This window comes from Chaetomium strumarium, assembly GCF_033439665.1.
Source record: "Chaetomium strumarium strain CBS 333.67 chromosome Unknown B0T15scaffold_4, whole genome shotgun sequence".
NCBI classification, from domain to species: domain Eukaryota; kingdom Fungi; phylum Ascomycota; class Sordariomycetes; order Sordariales; family Chaetomiaceae; genus Chaetomium; species Chaetomium strumarium.
Genome location: NW_026944432.1, coordinates 2,174,328 through 2,191,957, shown reverse-complemented (window position 1 = coordinate 2,191,957; position 17,630 = coordinate 2,174,328). Strand labels below are relative to the sequence as shown.

The window sequence follows — 17,630 nt, the reverse complement described above, 5'->3', positions numbered from 1 at the left end:
TGATTCAGCGGATGAAAGATGAAAGCTGACATGCTCACGAATGTGGAAGGTCGCAATCGACCCCGCGCATAACTACGGGTAGTGTGATTGGAGCAACCAAACAACACCAACCAGAAGGACACGATCGCAGTCAACGCTGTTGGCGAAGATGCATCCAATGTTAGGCTTGTTCCTACGGGTGGATTCCATAGCAGGTGCTGCTCAGGCTGTGCTTCCCAGATTCGGGTTACTGACATGAGGGTGCCTGAGGCTCTTGCGGTCTGCAGATAAGCTCTTGCCAAGGCAAAACAAGCAACACCAACCTCAAGGATTCTGGATTAGCTGAAGCCAAGTGTAACGCACCGACAGGCCTCGGCACCATCGATGGTCATTGGCTGCAACCTCGTGCAGGCGGTAGGTACTCCGTACCTGTCGGTGGCGCGATCGCGAGCTCGATCGCGAGCAGCGGGCCGCTTGCCGCTTGCCGCTTCCGATTCTCAGAGCCGGCCGAGAATTGGGGGAACTCATTCCGGCGTTACATCTGGGTACCGAGGTGCTGTAACGGACTGGACCGGGGACCTTGCACGATGACGCAAAGTGCTTGGCAGTTTTGCTCCGGATGGCAGAACAAGAACCGTGCCGGAGTGAACGGCAGGGTCCCAGGGACGTGGGTCGCGGATCTTTGGGAACAGAAATGCAATATGAGTTTGTTGATATTTCCATATACCGCACCGAGACGGTGAATTGAAACGAGAAGAGCCCAAACTACGACCCGTATTTTATACTTAGTAAGGCACAATGGCAGGCCTGGCGCGGGCAGCGAGGCAAACGGCGCCTGTGCTGGCACGGCGGGCGGGCGCCCGGCAGTTGCTTGCTCTGAGTGGGGTCGCGAGGACAGTGACGCCGGCGGCAGGAATCAGGTTAAACAACAACTTTGCCATTGGGGCCCGGAACTTCTCGCAGTCGAGGATCTGGAGGTCGGCGGAGGTTCCTGCGGTTGATCGTGGAGGTTCGAAACTATGGGAGAGTGCGGATGAAGCGGTTGCAGACATCCAGAGTGGCTCGGTCATTCTGAGTTCCGGGTTTGGGCTGTGCGGCGTGGCATGTAAGTCCTGCGTTGCTTCGACGGAAGAAAATGAGAGAACTTAGGGACGAACTGACAAACGGAACGCGAGAAAAAAGCTACTTTAATTGCGGCACTTCGACGACGGGGCCCAGAGTCTCTGCACTCGCTCACGGCCGTGTCAAACAATGCCGGGGCGGAAGGGCGTGGGGGGCTGGCTCTCCTGACAGAAAATGGCCAAGTCGATCGCATGATCATGTCGTATCTGGGTTCCAACAAAAAGCTGGAAAAGCAGTACCTGACGGGCAAGATCGCCGTCGAGCTGTGCCCGCAGGGAACGTTGGCCGAGAGGATACGAGCTGCAGGGAGCGGCATCCCGGCCTTCTTCACTCCAACCGGCGGCCGTAAGTACCTAGCGTGCTTTGCCGTTATGCCCCAGGTCCTTTCGTGGCTGGTGTCGTGCTGAACATTGGACTTAGACACGCTGGTGCAGGAAGGTGCGATTCCCGTCCGCTTCGACGCCGAAGGCAATGTGGTTGAGTACGGCAAGCCACGGGAGACCAGGATATTCAACGGCCGGCCGTATCTCATGGAGACTGCCCTGCACGGCGATGTGGCGATCCTGCGGGCGTGGAAGGTGGACAAGGCTGGCAACTGCGTGTTCCGGTACACGACTAAGTCCTTCGCTCCGCTGATGGCCAAGGCGGCGAGGCTGTCCATCGTCGAAGCTGAGAATATCGTCGAGGTTGGCGAAATCGATCCCAACGATGTCGACCTCCCGGGCATCTTCATTGACCGGATTGTGCCGGCAACGGAAGCGTCGATGGTCGAAATCATCAAGACGCGGTCAACTGGGGACGGCAAGGATCCCAAGTCGAAGGGGGAGGCACAGACGCGGAGGGACCGCATCGCGCGGCGGGCGGCGAAGGAGCTGAAGCACGGGTTCTACGTCAACCTAGGTGTTGGTAAGAACAGCAGCTGGTCCCGGGGTATTCTGCGCGCGGGCGAGCCATGCTGACGGTTGTGTTCCAGGCATTCCCACCTTGGCCCCCTCATTCCTGCCCCCCGGGGAACAAGTCTGGATCCAGTCCGAGAACGGCATCCTGGGGATGGGTGACTACCCGCTTCCCGACGAAGTCGACCCGTGAGTTTCCTTTCCCCTTCGTCCAACTCAAGATCTTAGTATCTGAACCTTTGACCAACACTAATGACCCGGTGCTCAGCGACATCATCAACGCGGGCAAAGAGACCACGACCCTGGTTCCCGGCGCAGCCACGTTCGACTCGTCCGAGTCCTTCAGCATGATCCGCGGCGGGCACGTCGACGTGTCCATCCTGGGCGCGCTGCAGGTCAGCGCGGCCGGCGACCTGGCCAACTACATGATCCCGGGCAAAGTGTTCAAGGGCATGGGCGGCGCCATGGACCTCGTGTCGAACCCGGACAACACCAAGATTGTCGTGGCGACGGAGCATGTGGCCAAGGATGGCACGTCCAAGGTGGTGCAGAGCTGCAGTCTGCCGCTGACCGGGGCGCGGGTCGTGAGCACCATCATTACGGATCTGGTGAGTTGCCCCGATGCACGAGGGCCAGAGAAAAGGTTGATGCTGACTTGAGATGCAGTGCGTTTTCCAAGTTGACCGGAAACGCGGGACGCTCACGCTGACCGAGGTGGCGCCGGGCGTGGACGTGGAGGAAGTGAGGAGCAAGACGGATGCCACGTTTGCGGTGGCCGAGGATCTGAAGACCATGGAGTGAGGGCACCTATTTTAGACGATGACTTACTTTCGGCTTGTTGTATCCCTGCATTCCTGGGCGCGCTTATATAGGTAGCTTTCCATTTCCTGTGCCTAACAGTGCAGTGTCTGCAGAGCACTACTGCCTTTTCGCGAACACGGAGCTATCCAATTTCCATTCATGATTCCCATGCAAGTATGTACTACGTTATGTACACCCGATCTCACCTCCCCTTCTAGTTACCTGTACCTTATGTTTCCAGGTTTAGTACCTATACCTATTGACACACCCCTACAACTTCGACTCCCTGCCCCCCTTCCCACCCTCACCGTCCCATCTCGCATAGCTACTCCCAACCGCCTCGGCAATCGCATCCACGCTCCTCAACAACCACTCGCACCCCTCGTCCCCGGCCAACCTCTCGACCCCCTCCGCCTCCGCCTCCCCATCCTCCACACCCACAAACTCCTCCCGATGCAACCCCTGCTCCACCCCCTTCCTCAACCCAAACACATGGCTCAACACCTGCGGCCCAACCCCGGTCTGCGCCCTCAAGCACGCAACAGCAACCACACTCGTCAAGTTCCGCCCCACCGCCCCCAACCCGCTTCCTTGCCGCCGCTGAGCATTCCTGGCAGGCGGATCAGCCAGCAGCGGCCCGTAGTGACAACCCAGGATATGCACCGGCAAGTCCGGGTGGCTATCGGCCAGCTTGGCCTCGAGCTTCTCGTCGAAGGGGGTGTAGATGCTGGCCCACAGATCGCGGCCGTGTTCTGTCACGGAGGCGATGTTGTCCGGCGTGAGGTGGCGCGACGGGGTCGTGGTCAGCTGCGAGGCCAGGGAAGGGTCCAGCCCGGCTTTGAAGGCGCCGAGGCAGTTGATTGTGCGCGGGATGCCGTTGAAGGAGATGCATTTGAGCCCGATTTCGCGGATCAATTCGGCGGTGCGTAGCGGGGAGAGATTGGTTGAAGAGGAGGAGGAGGAGGCCAGGTCGTGCAGGATGAGCAGCGAGGAGGGGGAGTTGAGGGTGAATGTTGCTGCTGCCTTTTATTATTCCCCCCGTCTACTGTCAGCAAAAGAGTTCGGTTTTGGTAGGTGGTGGAAGATGATTGAGTGAATGAGAGTAGAGGAAAGACGTACCGAGAGTGTCACCCACGGCCGCTCGCCATACTTGCGCTCGCGTGCCTCGTGTGCGATGCGGGCGTAGATGTCACGGATGTGCCGCGGTGCCGCCGCCTGCCCCGGGCGGGCAAACGGCGCGTTGATGAGCGCTTTGAGCGACGGCGAGAGCTTCGACATGTCTCGCGCAGCAATAGCTTTCTCCGACTGAACTTTCTTCGACGTTAGCTTTGTCTTCTTTACTATCCTCTCGGACATCTGTCTGTCCGATGTCAAGCAAACGAAATCGCTACCAGCTATCCGTAGGTACCTGGTCGTTACAGTACACCAGAACAATACTCCGTACCGGCTGCCAGATTGATCATCCGCCCTGTCCGTCCCATCACATCATCGACTGAGATTCAGGATCGACCGGCATGTGAGACGGCCCACATCCCTGTCACTAACGGCCCCACCTCGCTGTATCCGTACCAAGTGGGTAAACATCCCCGACGACGGCTGCACACCGGCACCTACAAATTGCGCCGAGCCCCACCAGTTCAACTCACATCACGCATTGCCAGTGTGTCTGAGCATTTGGTCTCTTATTGATGAAGGCGGTGATTCAAGAGTACTTGGGGCCGTAAGTGAGGTACAGGTGCCCGATAGAGGAGCCGCAGGAGTTGAGTGACGATTAGCTGCCTGCAGCAGATAGGTACCTAAGGATTAAGAACCTTATTAACCGCTTACGAACTATCAGCCCGGGCTTTGGTTGGGACCATCTCCAGTAGGGTTCTTGGTATCAAGCAGATTTGTATGGCTGCAGGCTGGCATGCAAGTGTACCTAGCCATGAGCGGGTATATCGGCCCGGACCGTTGGGACCTGGGAATCTTATCGGGGGTATTCTGTGCTTGGAGCGCCGGCGGGAAGTTGGGGGTCGCCGATCGAGGGGTCCCTGAATGCAGAGCAACGTCCTGTACCCCTTATCAGGTTGGAGTTCACATTCGTGGTCGTCTATCTGCAACGCGACGCATATGTACCCCAAGTTCCCGTCCCGGACCTAGGGTGGCAGAGTTACCAGAGAATACCTGCAGTAACTGGAACGCTTGGCCGGAGCGGAGCAATGGCCGGGCAAAAGGGATCTAAGCAGCCGTTTTGGCTTGGGTGAGTGCCCTGTTGTCCCACCACCACCTTCATACCATATACCAGGTTTGGAATCCCGTCCTGACCGTGCATGGCGACCATCCAACAGTGGAGCCGCGGCGTCCATGGCAGTATGCTTCAGTACGTCAACAGTTCAGGCGTTGACCACGATGCATGTGTTCTCTGACATACTTGCCCAGCTCATCCCCTAGATCTCACAAAGTAGTATGTCCAACCTGCCATCATAATCCTTTCAACCGAGGATCAAGGCTCACACGTGTGTCGATGCTCAGCCGGATGCAAGTCCTCCAGACTCACGCCCCCATGCTCTCAACCCTCCACAAATTCGCCACACGCGATGGTGAGCCCAACCAGCAGCGGGAGAACCCTCGTCCACCCACGCTGACTGGCCGTTGCCAACAGGAATCATGTCTCTGTGGTCCGGTCTGTCCGCCTCTATCCTCCGACAATCCACCTATTCGACCGCCCGTTTTGGCTTGTACACTGTCCTCTCGCGGCAACTGCAGCAGAGGTCAGGCACCTCCAAGCTATCAACCACGTCCACCATCGCCTGTGCCGGGGTTGCCGGCGGCTTGGCCGGGATGGTTGGGAATCCGACAGAGGTAAACTGCCACCGAAGCCACATACGTGACTGGCATACCATCACTCTGCTAATTGGTTTCCTTCGCGTGGCTATAGGTCATCCTCGTTCGCATGTGCGCCGATGCCGCCAAACCGAGTGCAGAGCGCTTCCGCTACTCTGACGCGGTGACCGGCCTATATCGGATAGCGAAAGAAGAAGGAATCAGAGTGTTTGGAAGGGGCTTATCCGCCAACATCCTTCGCAGCGTCCTCATGAGTAAGACTCCAGCCCCGATTCGATCCTGACAGGATCATGCTTACCAGTGACGAAAGATGTGTCGCAGATTGCACCGTGAGTGTATCTTTCCAGGTTTGGAGTGTCTCGTGCTGATGCGGTTCCAGTTATGCCGCTGCAAAACGTGCCATCCTCTCGCGGACCCAAATGCAGGACGATATTCGCACACATGCGCTTGCGTCGCTTTTCGCTGGGACAGTGGCCACGACAGCCTGCGCTCCGGCTGATGTGCTCAAGAGTAGAATTCAGAGCGCGGCAAAGGGATCTAGTGTATGTGGACCCGCCACCGGATGTCTTCCGCGTGACTTACCCTGTCCTCAGGTAATGCAGGTCATTCGCGACGGGTTGAGGGGAGAAGGTATGGCGTTCCTTATGAAGGGTTGGACACCTGCCTGGCTGCGATTGACGTATGTGATCTGAACTGTTTCTCTGGAAGACCTTAGACTAACCGGCGTTAGACCGCATACCATCTTAACGTTCGTTTTCATGGAGAAGCTGCAGGAGCTGGTCAACTTGACGGCTTCGTCACCGGTCCGCGCTACTATCTGACGTGTGAGCTCGGGGATTCAAGTCCCGAAGTCTGGAAGATTAGACCAATTGAGCCAATCCAAAGCAGCAGCCTCGTCCCATGGGTACATGCTTAGGGCCGGATCGAACTCGTTGTTGACTCTGCTGAGTGCCTCGGCAATCTGATCATCCGACATGGACGAGAACTGAATCGGCTCCGACCATAGAGGCTGGTCCAGGAAGCCGGAGACAGGCGGGCTCTGGTGTAACGAGTCCGCCACGCTGAAGCTTGCGCGCCCATTGTTGGGCCGCGAATAAGTGGCCGGAAGGCCATGTTGTGAGATTAGCTCCGGCTGTGTCACGCCACGCGGCCTCGCGGCCTTCTCGACCGAGACTGGGGCGGCTGCTGCGGCTTTCTTGACGATGTACTTGAGGTACTTTCCATACAATGCTGACATCCCATTGCGGTGCGGTGTTGTCGAGCCGATGCGTTCTAGAACCTCTGCTGTTTCTTCAATCAACGTCCGCACACTGGGTGCTAGGTTAGAGTTGCCCGTGAACTGGCCGCTCAGTCGAAGCGCAAAGCATGCCGCGAATGATATCATGATTGCCGTGTTATTGGGCATGCTCGAGAGCTGCCCTTCGCCCTGGATCGCGGCTCGCATGACGTTCAGCGCTGACTGTAAACCTGCCGCATGGAAGAAGTGGCGGACTTCGGTCGGGGCCGTCGGGTGATTGATGACTGTACTGTAGATGGATAGACGTGTATGCGTGACCAAGATTTGCACGTAGGGAGGCAACCGATGTTCTGGGACCAGTCAGTGTCGCGTGATCCCCCAATAGGCCCGGTGACTTACGGGGGCCGCTGCCAATGGAAATGCCCCATTTGGCATGCCATTCATCGAAGAACTTTTCCACGATCATCTGAATTCTGCGTCTGTGTTAAAATGTATTCAGAGAGACCCATCGCTGACGAGATACGTACGACCGGGCGACCATGGCGCCGTCCGCCCTGCCGTCGCGTGACTGGTCGCAAAGGGATCTGATGGAGGCAAACAATTCGTCCTGCCGCAAATCAGTGTCGGTTAGGCGACTTACCGGCGTTCTGGGACTTACCAGATCTCTTCGCAGAACCGCCATGGACACCAGATGCCCATCCATACTGTCCGCAATGTTCGACAGGTGCCACTGGTCACATCCCCGAAGAATAGGGGTGACAGGGACGGTGTAACAGCGCCCTCTCGCCAAGCACATCCTACACTTGTGTCAGCTCGCCAACATGTAAAGCCCTCGTGGGCCGTAACACATACCCACGCTCCAATACAAATAGAGCAATCCAACACCTCTCCCGTCTCCTTAGCAAGCGCAACCCCAGCTCCGAGTTGGGATCTACATCGCCGAACCCGTCCAACGCCAGTGCCACTTTGGGGTCAATACAATCCGCCCTTGCAATCCCTCCAAAGGTGCCGCCACGCCCACCGGGTCCATCCCGCAGCGAAGCAACTGGCACAAGGATCTTGTGCAGTGAGAGGTCCAGCGCCATGGTGGTAGCCATGGACACATACCAGCAGGTTTCGTCGTCGGTGCTATGCTTTCCAGGAAACATCCAGGGCACATTCACCATGAAGGCGAGCACGATTTCGACGGAGCGGTGGCGATCCAGGATGATGCGGTTGACCAGGGTCTTGCAGTGATTAGATAGGCGGCGAGAGAGGGCCGAGGCGGCAGGCATGAAGAGAGCGGCAGCGGCAGCGATGGAGGTGAAGAGGAAGGCGGACCTGGTGCGCGTGAATGCGGCTGTGTAGAGCGCCGGGTCGAGTCCCCAGCGCGTGTGGGCGAGGCTGTGGTGGAAGCTTTGCGTGGGGTTAGTAATCCACAACATGAGGTACATAAAGTTCATGACGTTGGTTGCGAAACCCACAAGCTGAACAGCGTCTCAGCCTCCTCGAGCGTAATCAGGCCGAGGTCGACCGGATCTAGGTCCGGCCCTGTGTCGAGACTGAACTGGCTGAGTTTGAAGAACCTTTCTACTTCGGATATTTTCTCGCTTTGTTTGCTCTGGCGGGTCCGCTGATGAGACATGGCTTCGGCAACCACGTGGTCACTGGTCTTGGGCGAGACATGCAAGTCGGATGCTCGAGCAAGGAGTTGGAGGGGATTCTCTGCGTCATCGACAGCTAGGCTCTCCTCACCAACGTGCCCCTGAGGGGGCGTAGACTCCTGCGGCACACTCATGGCGTCCTGGTCTGAGGCAGAACTATCGCCAGCATCCGAGGAAGCATCGGGCAGCAGGATGTCGCTCTGCTTGGACGCCCGGCGTGGTTCCGCAACCCTGGCCCCGGGTTGGTGGTGGCTAACGACCGACAGAGACCCGTGGGAACCGGGACTGAGGAGCGCTTTGAGATCCGAGACAACCTTGGCCGCCTCGATGCCAGATCCGGTGCGTCTCAGCGCCTGCTCCACCTGATGCAACGCTTTCTCCAGTCCCGTGCGCTTGCTGCAGTTCGGTTAGCAATGGGCCTTCAAACTATAAACAAAACACAACGAAAACAATGCAGAGCTGACTTCTTGACGCCCTTGCGGCGGCCGACGTGGAAGTCCGGGCGCACGCAATCAACGCCTAATTGGAGGCAGCGGTGGCAGCGGCCGTCGTTCTGGTCACGGCCCTTCTCGCACTTGATCTTGGATCGGCGACAGACGAGACACGCGGCAGCCCTGCGGCTGTTCTGGTCCCTGGGTGAATCGCGCGCGCCATCAGCCGCTGGCGCGGGAGCACTGTCCGACCGATCCATCGCATCGGGATCCATTTGTGCACCGCGGGCGCGCCAGCGTGGGCTTTCTTCGCTCACTGATCAAATCCCCGCCTTTTGTATCGTGTTGCGAGGAGCTTCTGCGCTAACGCTGAGCCGGAGTGGAGCGTTAGCGAAATCCGGGGTAGCGGGGCCGATTCGGCAGCTGACAGCCGCTATCCGACAGCTGCTTGGCGCAATGAGAGACGGGAATTGCTTATACCCTTTTCGTTGACTGGGAATGTGGAATTGCCAAACAACTGAACAACGTTATTAATACACAACTCCTTTGCGAGCGTCTGTGCTATCTTTGCTCAACCAGTTTGAGTGCGCGGACCCAATCAAGGATTAAGAACCTGCACCGGCGTCTTAGGCTCCGCGGGCGACTGTTGCAACCCGCACTCCGAACTTCCGAAGCCTGCAGACCGGATGGTGAAGCTGCTAAATGATTTAACCGCGGTCAACGTGGGCCTATCATCTTTCTCCCGCCTTGGCAGACTGCTTCCTTGCCCGACGCCGCGGAGGGTTTGTTGAACAAGAGAGATGAGGTCTTATATGCCTCTTTCACATTCGAGGGTACTCGGTTCTACTGTACGCGGTGCGTATATCTTGGCGGAGTCGCATTCCGGTGAACGCGATAAGTTGTGCACCCTATAAAGTCCGGTCCCTGGCGTGGATAACAGCCAATGGCTCTTGCAGACGAAAGCGGGGCATGCCACGCGGTTAGACGCTCGGGCAACTGAATCTCTGCCGTTCTGATACTGTACAGATAACTTCGATGCAGTTTGTCTCCAACTTACCGGGGACAAGGGAAGAAGAGAAGCCAGGTCTCACCTTGTTCACCATGCAGCATCGCTCCTTGAGTCCCGACGCGCCGGCCGATCTCTATCTACCCCCGGACGACTTTATAGACTATAAGCTCGCCATGACCGCCTTGCAACGCCGCCCACTCACTCCCGACGCGTCGTCCGGTCTACGTCCATCCCTGGGGCCTTTTTTTGACCGGCTTCCGTTTGAACTTCGACGCATGGTCCTCGAGGAAGCATTTGGGAACCGGCTGCTCCGTGTCTACCACACTCAGGAGGTTCGGGTCGAGCCGGAAAGCCTAGCGATGAAGAGACAATGGAGGCACAGTATGAACCCGAGCAAGGAGATTATCGGTGTGGACGGGGCGCTGAATCCCGCTCCTCGGCAGCCCTTGGGCGCTATGGGATGGATCTTGGCATGCCGACAGGCGTATGCCGAAGGTATCGACGTGCTCTACTCCACGAGCAAGTTCAGTTTGGACGCAGAACCCCGGAGAGGGCCTACGGATCCGCGAAACTACACATTAATCTACCCTTTCTGCGCCGACATGCCTCTCCATTGCCTAGCATCCATCACCAGCCTCTATTTTTCCTGCCGGGTTAGCAAGGTGTCAAACTCTGAGTTTTCACTGCCGTTTGAGCTTCTATCTTCCACTTTCCCGGGCCTGAGGCAGTTGCACGTCTTCTTGATGGGACCGCTCGACGAGGTCATCCCTGGTGCCGTGGATAAGTTTGTCAGGTCGCGGGCTTGCCGCAAGCTTGAGGTACTTTATGTGTCAGTCGTTCCCTGGGCGATAGGGAGACTGCGTAAGCAATGTAAGGATGATGAGCCCTTGGTCTGGACGATCGGCTTAGCAGGGCTTGCAGGACAGGGGTTTTGGAGGCCGGTTGCCGCTGACGAGGCTTCGAGGTCGTCATCCAGGGGTTACTGGATTTTCGTCCCGGATAGCTTTGAGTTGTGAAACTATGCTTATGCCCACTAGGAGTGATGTGACCACCTGGCAACAGCTCAGACATCCCGAAAACAAGGTGGCAAGGTTAAGCGCTAAAGGTTGATGTCGCCGGCTGAGGCTATATATGGCAGCTAGAGCTTCTTACCTACCTAAGGTACCTTATGCGTTTAGGTTCTCTGTCTCCAGCATTACGAGTGCACCGAAGTCCGCTTCTACGTAGAGGCCGGCTCAGACGATTCAAAAAAGCATCATACGAGCGCACGAATGCTACCTTGTCGTGATGCCGCTGCTACACGAGCACCTGTTCCTCATGCGAGTATGGCTGGGACTGGAGACCATTTATAATGCCATCGAAGCAGCCGCACAACACAGGTTTTGTTGAGGATGGACTATTGTGAAATGTCATTTCGGCTTGTTGTGTTGCGGTCCAGTAAGGCTCCGCTTTAATTGCGTATTCCTAGACAAGGCACAAGATGTTCAGTGTTTGGTATCCCAAGTGACCGTCTAGTTTGGGAAATGGTATAAGTGCGGTGAAGTTGAAGGCGTTGATGCTACTAGATGTGAGGGTCAGCTTCCATGATCGGTGGGGCATCGACAGGGGTGGATAGTTTCAGTGAGTGGAGAACGACCCCAGTAGTTCGGACGCGGCTTCCCTGCGCGCCGCGTTTATTCGCGTTCCACTTAAAGACCTCCAAACTTGACCGCGTTCTTCAGGTTATTAATGAGCAATTCTCGCATCATTTTCGTTATCCTATAGCCGCATTCTTCGTCCTCAGTCAGATCGGACAACATGGGGGAAAAAACTGCCAGCGCCGCTCGCACTCCTGCGAAAGCGCCGCCCACGGTCAAGAAGGCACCTTCAACGGGCAAGCAACAGAGCATTCTCGGTTTCTTCTCTAGGACAGGAGCAGCTGGAGCAGCAGGTGTTGCAAGCCCCTCGCCATCCACCAGGCCGCCATCCACAAGCAAGGACGACACCTCGGCCCAGTGCCTGAAAGAGACGAAGACTAAGTCGAATGCGATGCTCGTATCGAGGCGCACCACCACTGTCACGCCTGTTCCGAGCAGCGATGCCATTGAACCCTCGAGCTCTCAAGAGAATAGAGACACCGGTATTGCTAAGGTGGTTAACGTCGGCCTCCACACACCCGCTGCATCTGCTAAGACCGCGAAGAAGCAGGCTGTCAGTGCAAAGCCCAGCCTGCATAGTAGTCCGTCTCGAAAGGCACGGAGCACACCCCGTCTCGTATTTTAATCCGTCTAACATTCCATCTTTAGGCGAAGAAGACCGTGAACTACGCCGAGTCCTCCGACGAAGATGATGACGCGGTCTTTGCTACGCTGAAGTCTAGGAGATCCACACAACGGCGTTCCCGTGCCGCAGTTCCGGACGAGGATGATGATGAAGATACATACGAGGCGGCGGTCAATGAGATCGAAGATGAAGATGGTATTTACGTTCTTCCCGCTCTTTTACACTTAGCTTTACACAAGGCGGAGCTAATAACAAGGTACGCAGATGACTTGGGAGATTTCGTGGTTTCCGACGATTCGGACGCGCCTTCCAGGTCGAAGAAGAGGAAACGGGCGGCAACCAAGTCTGCGGCCCCACGCAAAAAGGCCAACCACTCCTCATCTCCTGCTCCCGACTTTCAATCTCCGTTAGAAGACGATGACGAGGTCATGCAGGATATCCCACCCTCAACCTCAACTGCACAGAAATGGAAGTACGATCCGGACAATGTGCAGCCTAGCGAGCCAGGCTCCCGGGCGCCCCTGCCCCCACCGAAGTTGGGAGGGCCAAAGCCGAAGCCTAAGCCGCACACAAAAGAGCCAGAGGAGAGATACCCCTGGCTGGCCAACATCCTAGACGGCAACAAGAACCCTCCTGGGCACCCGGATTTCGATCCAACGTCGATTTACATTCCACCAGCGGCCGAGAGAAAGTTCTCGGCGTTTGAGAAGCAGTATTGGGACATCAAGAAGAAGCTGTGGGACACAGTTGTGTTCTTCAAGAAGGGGAAATTTTATGAGCTCTACGAGAATGATGCAACAATCGGACACCAGCTGTTCGATCTGAAGCTCACCGATCGCGTCAACATGCGCATGGTTGGCGTTCCTGAAAGTTCTCTAGACATGTGGGTTAACCAGTTCGTGGCCAAGGGCTTCAAGGTTGCAAGAGTCGATCAGATGGAATCGGCGTTGGGAAAGGAGATGCGAGAGCGCGAGAGCAGCGCTAAGAAGGCTGACAAGATCATCCGGAGAGAGTTGACGTGCATCCTTACTGGAGGCACGCTGGTAGACGGCAGCATGCTCCAAGATGACATGGCCACCTACTGTGCATCCATCAAGGAGTACTTGGTCGACGACAGGCCCGCCTTTGGGATCGCTTTTGTCGATGCCGCTACTGGCCAATTCTTCCTTTCCGAGTTCCAGGATGACGTCGACCTGACACGGTTCGAAACGTTTGTCGCCCAGACATCGCCCCGAGAGCTGGTTCTGGAGAAGTCGCGCTTGTCCAGCAAGGCGTTGCGCATCCTCAAGAACAACACGGGGCCAACCACTATCTGGAACTACCTGAAGCCAGGAACCGAATTTTGGGATGCCGATCTCGCCAGACGCGAATTGGACTGTAGCGGCTATTTTGGCTCCGAAGAGAGCCAGGAAGACGCTTGGCCCAAGCAGCTGAGCGAGGCGAGGGACAAGGACTTGGCGATGTCGGCTCTCGGAGGCTTGACTCACTACCTCCGCGTCCTGAAGCTCGATCAGAGCCTGCTATCGCAGGGCAGTTTCGAGTGGTACAATCCTATCCATAGGAATGGCACTCTGATCCTGGATGGCCAGAGCCTGATCAACCTAGAGATCTTCACCAATACAGCCAACGGTGGTCCGGAGGGCACTCTGTTCAGCTTGCTCAACCGATGCATCACGCCCTTTGGAAAGCGCCTGTTTCGTCAGTGGGTCTGCCACCCGCTGTGCAACACCCAAAAGATCAACGAGAGGCTCGATGCAGTCGACATGCTGAATGCGGACCGTAGCATCCTGCAGCAGTTCTCGACTCAGATGACTAAGATGCCGGACCTTGAGCGGCTCATCTCGCGCATCCACGCTGGTGCCTGCAAGCCGGAGGATTTTGTTCGGGTCCTTGAGGGCTTTGAGCAGATCGACTACACCATGGGGCTTCTCCGTGCATTCGGCGGTGGCAACGGAATCGTCGACAGGCTCATTGCATCGATGCCGGACCTCAAGGAGCCTCTAGGTTACTGGGAGACTGCCTTTGACAGGAAGAAGGCTCGAGATGGCAAAGTGCTCATCCCCGAGAGGGGCATCGAAGAAGACTTTGATAGCAGCCAGGACGAGCTGGAGCGGATCAAGGAAGAGCTTCATGCGCTTCTTGAGAGGCAGAAGACAGTCTTGAAGTGCAAGACGCTCAAGTTCACCGACGTAGGCAAAGAGATCTACCAGATCGAGGTGCCCAAGTCCGTCAAGGTCCCTGCGAGCTGGCGCCAGATGTCTGCCACCGCAGCTGTCAAGCGGTATTACTTCAGGGAGCTGGAGGATCTGGTCCGGGAGCTCCAAGAGGCGGAGGAGACGCACTCGCAGATCGCGAAGGAGGTAGCCTCGCGATTCTTCAAGCGGTTCGATAGCGATTACGAGATTTGGCTGCAATCGATCCGCATCATTGCGCATCTCGACTGCCTGATCAGCTTGGCCAAGTCGTCATCTGCGCTGGGCGTGCCCAGCTGCCGCCCGATATTTGTGGACGGCGAACGAAGTCTGGTGGAGTTTAAGGAACTCCGCCACCCCTGCATGATCAATACCGTCGCCGACTTCATCCCTAACGACATCAAACTGGGCGGCGATGAGGCCAAGATCAACCTTCTCACAGGGGCAAACGCAGCCGGGAAGTCGACCATCCTCCGCATGGTAAGCCATCGGGAGCACAAGCCCCCTCTCCTCCCTCAATATTAGACCTATCACTAACCCCGCCTTTCCAGTCCTGCATCGCTGTCATCATGGCCCAGATCGGCTGCTACGTGCCCGCCTCGTCGGCGCGGCTCACCCCCATCGACCGCATCATGTCGCGGCTGGGCGCCAACGACAACATTTTTGCCGCCCAAAGCACCTTCTTCGTCGAGCTCTCCGAGACGAAGAAGATTCTCGCCGAGGCCACGCCGCGCTCGCTCGTCATCCTCGACGAGCTCGGCCGCGGCACCTCGTCCTACGACGGCGTCGCCGTCGCCCAGGCCGTGCTACACCACGTCGCCTCCCATATCGGCTGCGTCGGCTTCTTTGCCACCCACTACCACAGCCTGGCGGCCGAGTTTGCGCACCACCCGGAAGTGAGGGCGCGCCGCATGCAGATCCGCGTCGACGACGAGCAGAGGCGTGTGACCTTCCTATATCGCCTCGAGGACGGTGTCGCCGAGGGGTCGTTCGGCATGCACTGTGCCGCCATGTGCGGCATCCCCTCGAAGGTGATTGAGCGGGCCGAAGTGGCGGCCCGCGAGTGGGAGCATACCAGTCGGCTGAAGGAGAGCTTGGAGCGGGCCAAGATGGGCTGCTATATCCCGCTCGGTGTGCTGAGTGATGTGGCCAACTTGCTGAGGTCTAATGACGGGGATCAGGGGGTGGATGGTGTCGAGGTTGGTGAGCGCGGGGTGGAGGTATTGTTGAAGGCTATCGAAGCGCTCTGATGGTTGGGGAGTGTTGGGGTTGGTATTGCCTTTTTTTACTGGTTTGCTAAGGAAAGGTGCCAAAGGTGCTTTGCTTCCATGTCATGGATAATACTTGCTAGACATATTTGCTGTTCTATGGGCGTCCTGGCTTAGGGCTATAGGGGTAAAGTGGGGGGGTCGCTATTTGTACCTCGGCCCAAGGGGTGCTTTGTCACTGTCAGAGCTTGTGTAGTTGCGAGATACGTTGACGGAGTAGGTAATTAATGATCCGGAGGAATGTTGGTTTCTCAAGGCTAAGGAGCAGCGAGAGGTGAAGTTGGAGCTGTGCGTCCATGCTGACCGTTCGTAGTCGAACGATATCTCGCTGTACAAAATCATCTTGGATGTCCCTCATCCAAGCCAAGTCACTGGCCGATTTTTTTGAACAGATAGGGACGTCTACGAGGAACGGCTCACCAACGCGGCGTTGTGCTGTATTGTACCAGACATCGTGTCCGCATGTGATATGATATGTGGTTCGGTAGTCAAGTCAGCAAACTGGAGTAGCATTTCCCGTCCTGAACTATCTAGAGCTATCCAATGTCCCGCTACCACTTAAGCAAAAGAGCGAGCAAGGCCACGGGCGACATCAGGCTTGCCCAAGCAGGAGCTTCGGTACCGTATCCGACGAGTCCGTCGTCATGTTGGCCTCCTCCTCCGGCTCGTCCTCGTCAACATACTCGGTATGGCCGCAGGGGTGGTTCGCCATCCAGCGCAGGAGGGTGTAGGCGTCGTCCGGGGGCTTGGGTCCCCACAGGTCCAGGTGTCTCAACTGCCGCAAGACCAGCTTGTTGGTCTTGCCGTCGAAGTAGGCCTGTGTGATGCGGGCAAAGCTCTCGCGCTCGATGGTGTAGATGGTGGCCTGCCCCCAATCAAATTAGTCCCGAGAGCGGTTTGGCAAACGGAGTCTTGAAGACGAATGAGAAGGATGCCCCGCGGGAAACCAAGGCCAGGCGGGACTGGACCGGGGCTCTTACGGGTTTGGTGTGATGGTTGGTGTGGCGGCCCTGTGCGAGCCGGTATTTGACGAGCGTGATGGCGTAGTCGACCTCGTTTCGGAGGACTTGGTCGCCCGGTGCCTCGTTTGAGTCGATGATGAAGGAGGCGATGTGGGGTTGGTTCTCATCAACGGGGAAGTACGCGGCTTCAGATAAGTATTCGGTGGGGTGCGATGAATTGCCTACATGTAGACCGCGGAACATGTACGTCGGAAGCCAAAGTCCAGTCTTCTCATAGATCTGGTGTTGGTCGACGCTGGCAGAATTTCCCGTGTTAGTAGTGGCTGCAGCTCGCTTGATTCTATAGGTAAATGGACGCCGCTTACTCCCACGGCTCGTTTCAGACGCTGGGGTCCATTCTGTACAACTCCTGGATAGAGTCGTTGAACCACCGAGCCTTGGTATCACCATACTGCCACCTGTGATAATCTTATTAGCGTTTATTGTAGTAGTGATACTGAGACAAGTTGATAGTCCTCAGGTAGCTTACTCGCATGGGTACCCGAAGCTCTCCACATCCCATGTTAAGCGGTCGTGCCAACTCTCTATGTAATCTGACAGATTCCCAAAGACTTCGTCGGGCACCCAGGGCTGAAAGAACGTTGTCCCAATCTCCCAGGGTCTCCCGCCGTCGAGATCAAGAGGGTCGCCGATGGCGATGTTCAGAGCTCAAGTGCTTTTATGTCGATTATGTGGGTGCTGATTTCTTCGAGAGCCTCTTCCATCGCGCACAACGCGCGTAGCTGCCCATGCTCGATTTCGGCCCGACGCAGGTCCTCCAGTGTCTTGGGCTTGGCCCGCGGCGACATGGGCAATGAGTGAAACGCAGCTGTCTGTGGATGACGGACTGGCAATAGAGCGGGTTTTGGTTTCGTGAATTTGTCTGCGCGGTGTTTGCGAAGGGGACGATAGGAAGGTTGGCAGCCATTTGGGCAATTGTTTGTCTTGTTGACAAAAGCAAAG

The 17,630-nt window shown here is 56.8% G+C and overlaps 7 protein-coding genes across 7 annotated transcripts; 4 read left to right on the top strand and 3 right to left on the bottom strand.

Annotated features, from left to right (window-relative positions):
• The first annotated feature begins 624 nt into the window (after positions 1-624).
• B0T15DRAFT_533148 (uncharacterized protein) lies at positions 625-2,955 on the top strand. Its single transcript, XM_062869346.1, has 6 exons — positions 625-1,084; positions 1,162-1,446; positions 1,522-2,007; positions 2,075-2,186; positions 2,266-2,605; positions 2,664-2,955. The coding sequence occupies exons 1-6, from the start codon at positions 778-780 to the stop codon at positions 2,796-2,798; spliced, it is 1,665 nt and encodes a 554-aa protein (XP_062721482.1). The 5' UTR covers positions 625-777; the 3' UTR covers positions 2,799-2,955.
• Position 2,956: 1 nt separating this feature from the next.
• B0T15DRAFT_416456 (uncharacterized protein) lies at positions 2,957-4,310 on the bottom strand. The gene is made up of 2 exons (XM_062865473.1): positions 3,918-4,310; positions 2,957-3,821 (listed from the first exon to the last, which is right to left on the bottom strand). Exons 1-2 carry the CDS (start codon positions 4,152-4,154, stop codon positions 3,069-3,071), a joined length of 990 nt encoding a protein of 329 aa, XP_062721481.1. The 5' UTR covers positions 4,155-4,310; the 3' UTR covers positions 2,957-3,068.
• Positions 4,311-4,999: 689 nt separating this feature from the next.
• On the top strand, positions 5,000-6,445 carry B0T15DRAFT_485261 (mitochondrial carrier domain-containing protein; the record flags this gene model as incomplete). The annotated part of the gene is made up of 8 exons (XM_062866283.1): positions 5,000-5,040; positions 5,129-5,160; positions 5,386-5,642; positions 5,719-5,878; positions 5,926-5,953; positions 6,004-6,166; positions 6,218-6,303; positions 6,355-6,445. The coding sequence occupies 8 exons, from the start codon at positions 5,000-5,002 to the stop codon at positions 6,443-6,445; spliced, it is 858 nt and encodes a 285-aa protein (XP_062721480.1).
• Positions 6,446-6,462: 17 nt separating this feature from the next.
• On the bottom strand, positions 6,463-9,210 carry B0T15DRAFT_485260 (uncharacterized protein; the record flags this gene model as incomplete). The annotated part of the gene is made up of 7 exons (XM_062866282.1): positions 6,463-7,211; positions 7,261-7,334; positions 7,389-7,468; positions 7,520-7,658; positions 7,714-8,256; positions 8,325-8,900; positions 8,969-9,210. The coding sequence occupies 7 exons, from the start codon at positions 9,208-9,210 to the stop codon at positions 6,463-6,465; spliced, it is 2,403 nt and encodes an 800-aa protein (XP_062721479.1).
• Positions 9,211-10,036: 826 nt separating this feature from the next.
• B0T15DRAFT_511592 (uncharacterized protein) lies at positions 10,037-11,047 on the top strand (the record flags this gene model as incomplete). Its single annotated transcript, XM_062867923.1, has 2 exons — positions 10,037-10,814; positions 11,007-11,047. The coding sequence occupies 2 exons, from the start codon at positions 10,037-10,039 to the stop codon at positions 11,045-11,047; spliced, it is 819 nt and encodes a 272-aa protein (XP_062721478.1).
• A 575-nt stretch (positions 11,048-11,622) lies between these two features.
• On the top strand, positions 11,623-16,082 carry B0T15DRAFT_416449 (muts domain V-domain-containing protein). Its single transcript, XM_062865472.1, has 4 exons — positions 11,623-12,176; positions 12,230-12,401; positions 12,471-14,878; positions 14,950-16,082. The coding sequence occupies exons 1-4, from the start codon at positions 11,742-11,744 to the stop codon at positions 15,646-15,648; spliced, it is 3,714 nt and encodes a 1,237-aa protein (XP_062721477.1). The 5' UTR covers positions 11,623-11,741; the 3' UTR covers positions 15,649-16,082.
• Positions 16,083-16,158: 76 nt separating this feature from the next.
• On the bottom strand, positions 16,159-17,605 carry B0T15DRAFT_574986 (uncharacterized protein). Its single transcript, XM_062870975.1, has 4 exons — positions 17,158-17,605; positions 17,033-17,079; positions 16,647-16,923; positions 16,159-16,531 (listed from the first exon to the last, which is right to left on the bottom strand). Exons 1-4 carry the CDS (start codon positions 17,188-17,190, stop codon positions 16,259-16,261), a joined length of 630 nt encoding a protein of 209 aa, XP_062721476.1. The 5' UTR covers positions 17,191-17,605; the 3' UTR covers positions 16,159-16,258.
• Between the last annotated feature and the right edge of the window lie 25 nt (positions 17,606-17,630).